Here is a 13,127-nt window from a genome sequence, read left to right on the forward strand (position 1 = left end):
TCGTTAATCGTTTATTGTTTTGTATATTTTGTATTCAGTGTTCAGTGCTTTCTTTAATTAAACAATCATCATGAACACATACCACACTGCATTTTGGTCCGCTCCTTACGACGATCGTGACAGGGATCCCCATTTTTCCTGTAGTTAGACCGTTCCCGGTTCACGCTCTGGATTGTCATTATGGTCCGGGATAATCACGGAGGCCACCATCTCCTTGGCCATGGTTATGCAGGGGGTTCACGAGGAGAAAAGCAGCCTCTTCCTCATTGACTCTCCTGTGTTTCCTGTGGTATTAGGCCTTCCCTGGTTGGCTCTGCATAACCCCACTATTTCCTGGCAACAGAGGGCTCTCACAGGGTGGTCGCGAGAGTGCTCAGGGAGGTGTGTAGGGGTTGCCGTTGGTGCTACCATGGCAGGGAAAGTCCAGACCAGGTCTCCACCGTGCACCCCCCCGTCCCACAATATGCCGAAGGCGAATCAATTACCACCTAATCGACAGTGGGATTGTGCGATAAGTCTCCTGGCAGATGCTGTGCTTCCCAGGAGTCATGTGTATCCCCTGTAGCAAGCGGAGACGGTGGCTATGGATACATATGTCTCTGAGTATCTCGTCATGCCTTATTTGTTGATGAATGCTCCATCAGTTTTCCAATCCTTTGTAGACGAGATGTTCAGGGACCTGCACAGGGTGTAGGGTGGTGACTATCGGCTTTCGTCGATTCCGGAGCAAACATCAATTATTCCGGAGCTCGCCAGCTGAAGAGTTCCATCAATCTCTCCTGGGCTACAATCACCTATACGGACCCGTTTTACTGCCTACGCGGAGCCCCACCGGGCCTTCACAAATGGACTGCCGACGTTATCTACCCGAAGGAGTTATCCGGCTGGCTCCTCTGTCGCGACGTTACGTGAACGCCCATCTGCAGCCCGCTAACCGTTAGCTGCCTTATCGGCTGCTATCTGAATAGACAATCGGACAATTTTTTTTTTTTTTTTTTTTTTTTTTTTCTTCTTGGGCCTCTATAACTAAATCTATTGTTAGTTTTTTTGTTGTGTGATTTGGATTAATTCCCTCTACCACACGGAACCCCACTAATCTACTGACGGAACGCAAGAGTTGGCTAATAACAGACCTCCATCCTATGCTAGCTTGCTACCAATGGCCTGGCTAGCTGTCTAAATCGCCTTGACCCCCAACCAACCTCTCTACTCACTGGACACTTTTGATCACTCGAATAAGCATGCCTCTCCTTAATGCCAATACGCCTTGTCCATTGCTGTTCTGGTTAGTGTTTATTGGCTTATTTCACTGTAGAGCCTCTAGTCCTGCTCACTGTACCTTATCCAAACTATTAGTTCCACCACCCACACATGCAATGACATCTCAATTTCAATGATGTTTCTAGAGACAACATCTCTCTCTTCATCACTCAATACCTAGGTTTACCTCCACTGTATTCACATCCTACCATACCTTTGTCTGTACATTATACCTTGATGCTATTTTATCGCCCCCAAAAACCTCCTTTTACTCTCTGTTCTAGACGTTCTAGACGACCAATTCTTATAGCTTACCCTTATTTTACTCCTCCTCTCTTCCTCTGGCGTTGTAGAGGTGAATCCAGGCCCTGCAGTGCCTAGCTCCACTCCTATTCCACAGGCGCTCTCTTTTAACGACTTCTGTAACCGTAATAGCCTTGGTTTCATGCATGTTAACATTAGAAGCCTCCTCCCTAAGTTTGTTCTACACACTACCCCAACCCGGATGTTCTAGCTGTGTCTGAATCCTGGCTTAGGAAGACCACCAAAAATTCTGAAATTTTAATCCCAAACTACAACATTTACAGACAAGATAGAATTGCCAAAGGGGGCGGTGTTGCAATCTACTCCAAAGATAGCTTCCAGAGTTCTGTCCTACTATCCAGGTCTGTACCCAAACAATTTGAACTTCTACTTTTAAAAATCCACTTCTCTAAAAACAAGTCTCTCACCGTTGCTGCCTGCTATAGACCACCCTCCTGTGCCCCCAGCTGTGCTCTGGACACCATATGTGAACTGATTGCCCCCCATCTATCTTCAGAGCTCGTGCTGCTAGGCGACCTAAACTGGAACATGCTTAACACCCCAGCCATCCTACAATCTAAACTTGATGCCCTCAATCTCACACAAATTATCAATGAACCTACCAGGTACCTCCCCAAACCTTAAACACGGCTACCCTCATAGATATCATCCTAACCAACTTGCCCTCTAAATACACCTCTGCTGTCTTCAACCAAGATCTCAGCGATCACTGCCTCATTGCCTGCATCCGTAATGGGTCAGCGGTCAAACGACCTCCACTCATCACTGTCGAACGCTCCCTGAAACACTTCAGCGAGCAGGCCTTTCTAATCGACCTGGCCGGGGTATCCTGGAAGGATATTGATCTCATCCCGTCAGTAGAGGATGCCTGGATATTTAAAAAAAATGCCTTCCTAACCATCTTAAATAAACATGCCCCATTCAAGAAATTTAGAACCAGGAACAGATATAGCCCTTGGTTCTCCCCAGACCTGACTGCCCTTAACCAACACAAAAACATCCTATGGCGTTCTGCATACGCATCGAACAGCCTCCGTGATATGCAGCTGTTCAGGAAAGCAAGAAACCATTATACACAGGCAGTTAGAAAAGCTAAGGCTAGCTTTTTCAAGCAGAAATTTGCTTCCTGCAACACTCAAAAAGGTTCTGGGACACTGTAAAGTCCATGGAGAATAAGAACACCTTCTCCCAGTTGCCCACTGCACTGAAGATAGGAAACACTGTCACCACCGATAAATCCACAATAATTGAGGATTTCAAGAAGCATTTTCCTATGGCTGGCCATGCTTTCCACCTGGCTACTCCTACCCCGGTCAACAGCACTGCACCCCCCACAGCAACTCGCCCAAGCCTTCCCCATTTCTCCTTCTCCCAAATCCGTTCAGCTGATGTTCTGAAAGAGCTGCAAAATCTGGACCCCTACAAATCAGCCTGGCTGGACCCTTTCTTTCTAAAATTATCTGCCGAAATTGTTGCCACCCCTATTACTAGCCTGTTCAACCTCTCTTTCGTGTCATCTGAGATTCCCAAAGATTGGAAAGCAGCTGTGTTCGTCCCCCTCTTCAAAGGGGGGGACACTCTTGACCCAAACTGCTACAGACCTATATCTATCCTACCATGCCTTTCTAAGGTCTTCGAAAGCCAAGTCAACAAACAGATTACCGACCATTTCGAATCTCACCATACCTTCTCTGCTATGCAATCTGGTTTCAGAGCTGGTCATGGGTGCACCTCGCTCAAGGTCCTAAACGATATCTTAACCGTCATCGATAAGAAACATTACTGTGCAGCCGTATTCATTGATCTGGCCAAGGCTTTCGACTCTGTCAATCACCACATCCTCATCGGCAGACTCGACAGCCTTGGTTTCTCAAATGATTGCCTCGCCTGGTTCACCAACTACTTCTCTGATAGAGTTCAGTGTGTCAAATCGGAGGGTCTGCTGTCCGGACCTCTGGCAGTCTCTATGGGAGTGCCACAGGGTTCAATTCTTGGACCGACTCTCTTCTCTGTATACATCAATGAGGTCGCTCTTGCTGCTGGTGAGTCTCTGATCCACCTCTACGCAGACAACACCATTCTGTATACTTCTGGCCCTTCTTTGGACACTGTGTTAACAACCCTCCAGGCAAGCTTCAATGCCATACAACTCTCCTTCCGTGGCCTCCAATTGCTCTTAAATACAAGTAAAACTAAATGCATGCTCTTCAACCGATCGCTACCTGCACCTGCCCGCCTGTCCAACATCACTACTCTGGACGGCTCTGACTTAGAATACGTGGACAACTACAAATACTTAGGTGTCTGGTTAGACTGTAAACTCTCCTTCCAGACCCATATCAAACATCTCCAATCCAAAGTTAAATCTAGAATTGGCTTCCTATTATGCAACACAGCATCCTTCACTCATGCTGCCAAACATACCCTTGTAAAACTGACCATCCTACCAATCCTCGACTTTGGCGATGTCATTTACAAAATAGCCTCCAATACCCTACTCAACAAATTGGATGCAGTCTATCACAGTGCAATCCGTTTTGTCACCAAAGCCCCATATACTACCCACCATTGCGACCTGTACGCTCTCGTTGGCTGGCCCTCGCTTCATACTCGTCGCCAAACCCACTGGCTCCATGTCATCTACAAGACCTTGCTAGGTAAAGTCCCCCCTTATCTCAGCTCGCTGGTCACCATAGCATCTCCCACCTGTAGCACACGCTCCAGCAGGTATATCTCTCTAGTCACCCCCAAAACCAATTCTTTCTTTGGCCACCTCTCCTTCCAGTTCTCTGCTGCCAATGACTGGAATGAACTACAAAAATCTCTGAAACTGGAAACACTTATCTCCCTCACTAGCTTTAAGCACAAACTGTCAGAGCAGCTCACAGATTACTGCACCTGTACATAGCCCACCTATAATTTAGCCCAAACAACTACCTCTTTCCCTACTGTATTTAATTTATTTATTTATTTTGCTCCTTTGCACCGCATTATTTTTTATTTCTACTTTGCACATTCTTCCACTGCAAATCTACCATTCCAGTGTTTTACTTGCTATTTTGTATTTACTTTGCCATCATGGCCTTTTTTTGTCTTTACCTCCCTTATCTCACCTCATTTGCTCACATCGTATATAGACTTGTTTATACTGTATTATTGACTGTATGTTTGTTTTACTCCATGTGTAACTCTGTGTCGTTGTATGTGTCGAACTGCTTTGCTTTATCTTGGCCAGGTCGCAATTGTAAATGAGAACTTGTTCTCAACTTGCCTACCTGGTTAAATAAAGGTTAAATAAAATAAAAAAATAAAAAATCGATGACATTCTGATATACTCTGCTACACGCACCGAGCATGTGTCCTTGGTGCGCAAGGTACCTGGATGACTGTTGGAGCATGACCTGTATGTCAAGGCTGTCTCCTTCCAAGGGTATCTCATTTCCACATCAGGGGTGAAGATGGAGAGTGACCACATTGCAGCCATGCGTAATTGGCCGACTCCCACCACGGTAACGGAGGGGCAGCGTTTTTTAGGGTTTGCCAATTACTACCGGAGAATTTTCCGGGGTTTTGGCCTGGTTGCTGCTCCCATTACCTCATCTCTGCATGTCTGGCAGACATATCAGTGTGGATGACGGATCACCACCTCAAGCTGAACCTCGGCAAGACGGAACTGCTCTTCCTCCCGGGGAAGGACTGCCCGTTCCATGATCTCGCCATCACGGTTGACAACTCCATTGTGTCCTCCTCCAGAGCGCTAAGAACCTTGGCGTGATCCTGGACAACACCCTGTCGTTCTCAACTAACATCAAGGCGGTGGCCCATTCCTGTAGGTTCATGCTCTACAACATCCGCAGAGTACGACCCTGCCTCACACAGGAAGCGGCGCAGGTCCTAATCCAGGCACTTGTCATCTCCCGTCTGGATTACTGCAACTCGCTGTTGGCTGGGCTCCCTGCCTGTGCCATTAAACCCCTACAACTCATCCAGAACGCCGCAGCCCGTCTGGTGTTCAACCTTCCCAAGTTCTCCCACGTCACCCCGCTCCTCCGCTCTCTCCACTGGCTTCCAGTTGAAGCTCGCATCCGCTACAAGACCATGGTGCTTGCCTACGGAGCTGTGAGGGGAACGGCACCGCAGTACCTCCAGGCTCTGATCAGGCCCTACACCCAAACAAGGGCACTGCGTTCATCCACCTCTGGCCTGCTCGCCTCCCTACCACTGAGGAAGTACAGTTCCCGCTCAGCCCAGTCAAAACTGTTCGCTGCTCTGGCCCCCCAATGGTGGAACAAACTCCCTCATGCCGCCAGAACAGCGGAGTCAATCACCACCTTCCGGAGACACCTGAAACCCCACCTCTTTAAGGAATACCTAGGATAGGATAAAGTAATCCTTCTCACCCCCCCCTAAATGATTTAGATGCACTATTGTAAAGTGGCTGTTCCACTAGATGTCATAAGGTGAATTCACCAATTTGTAAGTCGCTCTGGATAAGAGCGTCTGCCAAATGACTTAAATGTAAATGTAATGCTGAATGGGGGTCCTGTATGGTTGCAGTGGTCGGCTGAGGCGGACAGGGCTTTTGGGCAGCTAAGAGCTCTGTTTACTTCGGCACCCGTGCTGGCCCATCCGGATCCCTCTTTGGCATTCATAGTGGAGGTGGACGCATCCGAGGCTGGGGTAGGAGCCGTGCTCTCACAGTGCTCGGGTACGCCACCGAAACTCCGCCCCTGTGCTTTCTTCTCGAAGAAGCTCAGCCCAGCGGAGCTTAACTATGATGTGGGGGACCGCGAGTTGTTGGCTGCGGTCAAAGCGTTGAAGGTGTGGAGACATTGGCTTGAGGGGGCTAAACACCCTTTCCTCATCTGGACTGACCACCGCAACCTGGAGTACATCCAGGCAGCGAGGAGACTGAATCCCCATCAGGCAAGGTGGGCCATGTTCTTTACCTGTTTTGTGTTTACCCTATCCTACAGACCAGGTTCCCAGAATAAGACGGCAGACGCACTGTCCCGCCTGTATGACACAGAGGAGCGGCCCATGGATCAGACTCCCATACCCCCGGCCTCCTTCCTGGTAGCACGGGTCATGTGGGAGCTGGATGTGGAAATTTAGCAGGCTTTGCGTACATAGCCCGCCCACTCCAGTGCCCCGTTGGGCGTATGTACGTTCCGTCAGCTGTCCGTGACCAGTTGATCTGACCAGTTGGCCCACACATCTCTGACGGTGCTCTGTCTGACTGGAAAGTACTGGTGGCCCACCTTGGCAAAAGACGTGAGGGCTTATGTTTCCTCCTGCTCGGTGTGTGCCCAGTATAAGGCTCAACGACACATGCCCAGGGGTAAGTTAACCTCTTACCCATTCCACAATGACCTTGGTCACATCTGTCAGGGGATATCCTAACAGATCTTTCTTTTTCACAGGGAAACACTACGATCCTGGTCGTTGTGGATCGTTTTTCTAAGTCCTGTCGTCTCCTCCCTCCTCCCACCTCCCTCCCTCTGCCCGGTCATCCTATGGCCCTGCAGACTGTGGAAGCCCTGTTGACTCACGTCTTCCGGCACTATGGGCGCCTGAGGATACAGTGTCGGATCGGGGTCCCCAGTTAACGTCAAGAGTTTGGAAGGCGTTCATGGAACGTCTGGGGTTCTCGATCAGCCTTACCTCAGGTTTTCACCTCGAGAGTAACGGGCAGGTAGAGAGAGTCAGCCAGGATGTGGGCAGGTTTCTGCGGTCTTATTGCCAGGACCGGCTGGTTGAGTGGACTGCGTTCGTGCACTGGGCCGAGATGGCACAGAACTTGCTTTGCCACTCCTCCACTAACCTCTCCCCCTTTCAATGTGTATTGGGGAACCAGCTGGTTCTGGCGCAATGGCATCAGGGTCAGACCGAAGCTCCTGCGGTGGATGACAGGTTTAGGTGCGTGGAGGAGACATGGGAGGCCACTCGTGTACACCTCCAGCGAGCCGCACGCTGCCAAATAACCAGAGCGGACCATCACCGCAGTGAGACCGGGTCTGGCTCTCGACCCATAACCTGCCCGTCACGTTCTGACCTTAGTTCTTTTGTTATGTCTTTGTTTTAGTATGGTCAGGGCGTGAATTGGGTGGGTTGTCTATGTTCCTTTTTCTATGATTTGGCATTTCTGTGTTTGGCCCGGTATGGTTCTCAATCAGAGGCAGCTGTCATTCGTTGTCCCTGATTGAGAATCATACTTAGGTAGCCTGGATTCACTTTTGAGTTGTGGGTGATTGTTTCCTGTGTCTGTGTTTGTACCATACGGGACTGTTTCGATTTTCGTTTGTTCATTCACGGTGTTATTTTGTATTTTTGTAGTGTTCAGTTTTATATATTAAAATGGACACTAACCACGCTGCACATTGGTCCGACATCTCTAAATCCTCGTCAGACTGCCCTGCCGGAAGCTGGGTCCGCGGTTTGTGGGGCCCTTTAAAGTCCTGAGGAGTGTGAATGAGGTATGTAACAGGTTACAGCTTGCCTCTGATTATCGTATTAACCCCTTGTTCCATGTGTCTCTCCTCAGGCCAGTGGTGGCTGGTCCGCTCCACCCCTTTGGACATCGAGGGGGCCCCAGTGTACATCGTTCGTTCCATCCTAGATTCGAGGCGTCGGGCTGGGTGCCTTCAGTACCCCGTGAAATAGGGGGGGTAGGGTCCGGAGGAGAGTAGCTGTGTTCCGTTTGCGGATGTTTTGGATCCTGAACTACTGTTGGAGTTTCACCGTCGCCGGATCGCCCTTCACTTCGACCTCCGAAGCCGGTGTCAGTGAGCCACTTGAGCTTTGCGTCAAGGGCGGGGTACTGTCACGACTTCCGCCGAAGTCGTTTCCTCTCCTTATTTGGGCGACGTTCGGCGAAGTCACAGGCTTTTTAGCGGTCAACTCTCCATTTTTCATATATCCATTTGTTTTGACTTGTCCCATACACACCTGGTTTTCATTCCCTAATCATTGTACATGTATTTAGCCCTCTGTTTCCCATCATGTCTTTGTGTGTAATTGTTTGTTTGGTATTGTGGATTATTACTTATGTCATGTTCCGTGTCTTTGGCACGTTATTGTTTTTATGTGCTATGTATTTTGGAAAGGAATTAAAGTGTGCCTGTTCACTGCACTCTGCTCTCTTGCACCTGACTTTGCCTCCCGTACACACCTTTGACAGTCATCTATGAACATTTGAACAGCTTGGCTATGTTCTGTTACAACCTCCACCCGGAACAAACAGAAGAGTACTGGCCACCCCTCATAGCCTGGTTCGTGTCTAGGTTTCTTCCTAGGTTCTGGCCTTTCTAGGGAGTTTTTCCGAGCCATCGTGCTTCTACACCTGCATTGCTTGCTGTTTGGGGGTATGGGCTGGGTATCTGTACAGCACTTTGAGATATCAGCAGATGTAAGAAGGGCTACATAAATATATTTGATTAGATTTATTTATACATTTGATTTGACAGACAGGCTCTATTACGGTCTGTCAGCTGCATTTTTTCTGGCCCTGTCTTTACCCTGCTAATAGGACATGATTGACAGTGTGTGTGTGTCCGTGTCTTCAGTAATGTCTGTGTGCATGCGTTTGTGTGTGCGCGTTTGTGTGTGCGCGTGTGTGTGTGTGTGCGCATGTGGTGTGTGTTTGTGCGTGCATACCTGCAAACCTATCGTTAGTGGTCTTAGTGAAATGGATAAACTACTGTGATACATCCAGGTGCCTCCAGAGGTGTTAGCCTATCATGTTCTGTGAGCTTTTATCACTAATCACCTCTGCTGATGACACACAGAGTAATTATCAGGCTGTCCGTGTCTGCAGTAATGTGTGTGTGTGCATGCGTTCCTAGAAATGAATGCGTGGTGTGTGTGTGTGTGTGTGTGCGCATGTGGTGTGTGTTTGTGTGTGGGGGGGGGGTTAGGAGTTAGGTTTAGGGTTTGGGTAAGGGTTAGGGTTACAGGTTAAGGTTATGGTTTGAGTTAAGGTTAAAGTTAGGGTTATGGTAAGGGTAAGGTTTAGGGTTAGGAGTTAAGGATAATAGGATTTTGAATGGAAATTAATTTTAGGTCGTCATGGGGATAGAAGAGCATAACGTCTCTGTGTGTGTGTGTGTGTGTGTTTGTGCATGCATTCCTGCAAACCTATCGTTAGTGGTCTGAGTGAAATGGATAAACTACTGTGATACATCCAGGTGCCTCCAGAGGTGTTAGCCTATCATGTTCTGTGAGCTTTTATCACTAATCACCTCTGCTGATGACACACAGAGTAATTATCAGCCTGACATGTAGCACTTAAAAGCTGACACTAACAGGTGCTGAGCCAGGGAGGCTTACTGTCTCTAATGCTACATGTGGCGGCGTTCTGCTTTTAATAGTGCAAACATAGAGGATGTATGAATAGACGTGTTGCCATGACCCTTGCCCATTGTGCTGCATGTATTCACTGAGTCGACTCTTGGACTACAACAACATTGTATTCTGATTGCCAACAGTAGTAGTCTGTTGAATGTGGCACTTGATAATCAACTGTATAATCATACTCATTGTGGAGTGATTGACCTGTGCTCAGCCACTCTCTCCTTGCAACATGATGCAGGCAAATTATGAGAAAATACACTGCTGCAATAGGGTGAAGGCCGAGGTTGAATATGAGTACAGGCAGAGAGAGAGAGGTAGAGAGAAGGAAAGAGAGAGACAGACATAAAGTGGTAGGATCATAATTTGGTCCAGCAGGAAAATACAGACATACAGGCAGACTAGGTCCATAGGAATAGGCTGTTCCAGTGTTCTGGGTGGATATGTGGATAGGTAACTAACTTGGTGATGTCACAATGCCCCTTCACCAGGGAAGGAGAACTAGTTGTTAGAAGGGAACATTATGAGGTAACATGTTGCCACGGAAACACACTTATGTCATAATCTCAGACCACATTAAAACGGTCAGACAAGCTCAGGTAGAGCGCATTAGCTACATTCGAACGATCTCTCAACCTATAACTGATTTGATTGATTACAACAGTACACTACCTTGTCGTGACATGGGTCAGAGACTAAGTGACCCTGTCCCTGAGGTATCCCATAGGGAGAAACCAAAGGAGACACAGGAACATAAAGATAAACCCAAGGAGAAGAGGATCCCTCAAGCCCTGACCTTTCTTCAGCTGTTTACACTGCTGAGCTGCGTCAAGGTGAAGAAAACACCCTTTGATCCCTCCCAGAGTGGTGATGGGAGAAAGGGAACAACGATAAATGATACAAACAACAATAATGACTCAGATACTGGTGAGTGTTAGGAGGTGTATATTGATTAGTGCTGCTACATAGTACAATTATCTAGGCTTCACTTGGGAAAAAACAGGTTATGTGTCTTAGAAATGTTTCACTTACAGGCTTGGACTACTCTGCAGGTGACGTGAAAAGAAACAAGGACAAGAGTAAAGGAAAGGTTGGGGGAGAGAAACATAGCATTGAATCTCAGGACCACAAATCCAGAACGACACAGGAAAAAGAAAAGGACATTAAACTAAGACCTAACTCGGTAAGACATCCAAACTTGCTTATTAATGAGGATTAACCAATGCATTTGACAACTGATAATGACCACCATACGGAAAACACAGCATATTGTGTTGAATCTGATCCTTTGACATGGCTTGACAAATGTGATAATGTCACAATGCCCCTTCGGATGGGGTAGGCCCTTATAGTTATTAGGAAAAGTCTAAACAGATTCCATGGAACGTCCCAACTCTGACCTTTGACCTTGAAATTGAAATGGTTAAGGTAAGGGTTAAGGTTCTGGTTTAGGGTAGGGACGTCCCAAGGATCACGGACAGCACTAACCCTCGTTATTATGGGGTAACATTTTGACATGGAAACACACTTAGGAAATACTATTTGTTGCCAATCAAGCTAGAGATCATTGGCTACGTATATACAACATTGATATTGTAGTTTGAAATGTCAGTATATTTCTAACTGATGTACTGATTGCGACACTGAGGTCTCCCCTGACGAGCAAGCAAAGGAGACCCAGCAGAAAGAGAAGAAGAAGAGCATCCATCCAGCTGTGGCGGCCCTGCAGCTGTTCACTCTCTTCTGCTGTGGTGGGAAAGTCAAGCTGAGGAAGACTCGTCCCTCTCAGAACAGACAGAGTAGAAAGGACCAGGACAAAGATAATGCATCTGATACCGGTGAGTGTTATGGGGTGTCTGCTGATTAGATATAGAATGAGATTGGCTCCACTTGGAAGAACGTGTCTTCAAAATGTCTAATCTACACAGGTTCAGACTTGTCTGGAGGTGATGTTACAACCCAAAGGGTCAAGGACAAGAGTAATGGAAAGGTGGGCAGGGAGAAAGACCGGACTGAAGTTCAGCTGTTGAAATCATCTCAGGACCACGAACCCGTAAGTACAACACCAGAAACAGACAAGGGAACTAATTCAGGACAAAGACCTAACTCTGTGAGACAACCAAACATGCTGTATCATATTTTATTGTGAGCAAAATATCTTTCCCATAATGCTGTGTTATCATTGGGTGTTACAATTGTGTTGTGCAGGAAAATCGAAGGACACCCCGGCAAGTGAAGACCCCTGTGGAGGAAATTTACATGAGACCTGACTCTCCTACTCTACCACGTGCCCACGTAAGTTACTGAAACCTAAATTACTATACGGACAGACAGAGATTAAAGCATTTAGACAATTTCCCCTCTGACCTCAACCTAACCACCCTATTCCTCCGGGTAGAGATCAGTCTCTCAGTTGTCCCTGGCTCGGAACCTGGCCATCGTCCTGTTGGAGTGGCAGCTACCCGGAGTCCCTCTGACCACCTCGTCTATGGCAACTAGGACAGAGAGAACGCCATCCTCTACCAACACTTCGACACATGCGCAGATGGAAACACAGACATCAGATATGAACACAGACACACGGACCGCTTCTACCTCTCAGAGCCAGATCTCCATGGTCTCATCGGAGACCATGATAGATCTTCACACGTCAGACTACATTACCCAGACCTCCACTCTTGACATGGCACTGGCCCCTGAGAGCACTAAGGACAAGATCACTACTGATGAGGACGTGAAGGATGACTCTGCTAAAGATTTGATCTCCACCCTAACAGACACCTCTATGAAGAAATCCATCAGTGAGACCAGCCTGGAAGACCTCATCGCTGAGTATGAAGATGACAATGAGCTGAAGGATATGGCTGCCTCCGCTACCCCTGCTACTGATAATGACAATGAGGATGCAATGCTGCTGGAGATTGCAGCACTTTTTGACTGATTACATGTTGACAGTGGAGACCGAGCTGCCTCTGCATCTCTGAAGAGTCAATATGCCTAATGAACATTTCAATGTAGCAAAAGCTATACTTTGAACAATTAATAAAACATTTTTCACTACGGTTGATATGTGACGCAGCATGCTTAGATTAGACCTATTTGTTTGAATTCACCAAAAATAATAAATATTACTGCCAAGGGAACAATCAAACTACTGCAGGTAGGGAAGAGTGAATATATCAGCATAGAGTTAA

The 13,127-nt window shown here is 47.4% G+C and overlaps 1 protein-coding gene across 1 annotated transcript; it reads left to right on the forward strand.

The window, feature by feature from the left end:
* The first annotated feature begins 10,565 nt into the window (after positions 1–10,565).
* On the forward strand, positions 10,566–12,874 carry LOC135552878 (uncharacterized). Its single transcript, XM_064984806.1, has 6 exons — positions 10,566–10,860; positions 10,968–11,116; positions 11,582–11,771; positions 11,862–11,986; positions 12,142–12,228; positions 12,332–12,874. The coding sequence occupies exons 1-6, from the start codon at positions 10,617–10,619 to the stop codon at positions 12,872–12,874; spliced, it is 1,338 nt and encodes a 445-aa protein (XP_064840878.1). The 5' UTR covers positions 10,566–10,616.
* Positions 12,875–13,127: the final 253 nt, after the last annotated feature.

This window comes from Oncorhynchus masou, chromosome 2 (assembly GCF_036934945.1).
Source record: "Oncorhynchus masou masou isolate Uvic2021 chromosome 2, UVic_Omas_1.1, whole genome shotgun sequence".
NCBI classification, from domain to species: Eukaryota; Metazoa; Chordata; class Actinopteri; order Salmoniformes; family Salmonidae; genus Oncorhynchus; species Oncorhynchus masou.

Bases quoted from the DNA above. Each gene is read 5' to 3' on its own strand.
- LOC135552878 (XM_064984806.1), top strand. From the start codon at position 10,617: ATGGGTCAGAGACTAAGTGACCCTGTCCCTGAGGTATCCCATAGGGAG. The intron at 11,772-11,861 runs GTGAGTGTTATG...TAATCTACACAG, and splicing joins AGATAATGCATCTGATACCG to GTTCAGACTTGTCTGGAGGT. The intron at 11,987-12,141 runs GTAAGTACAACA...TGTGTTGTGCAG, and splicing joins CATCTCAGGACCACGAACCC to GAAAATCGAAGGACACCCCG.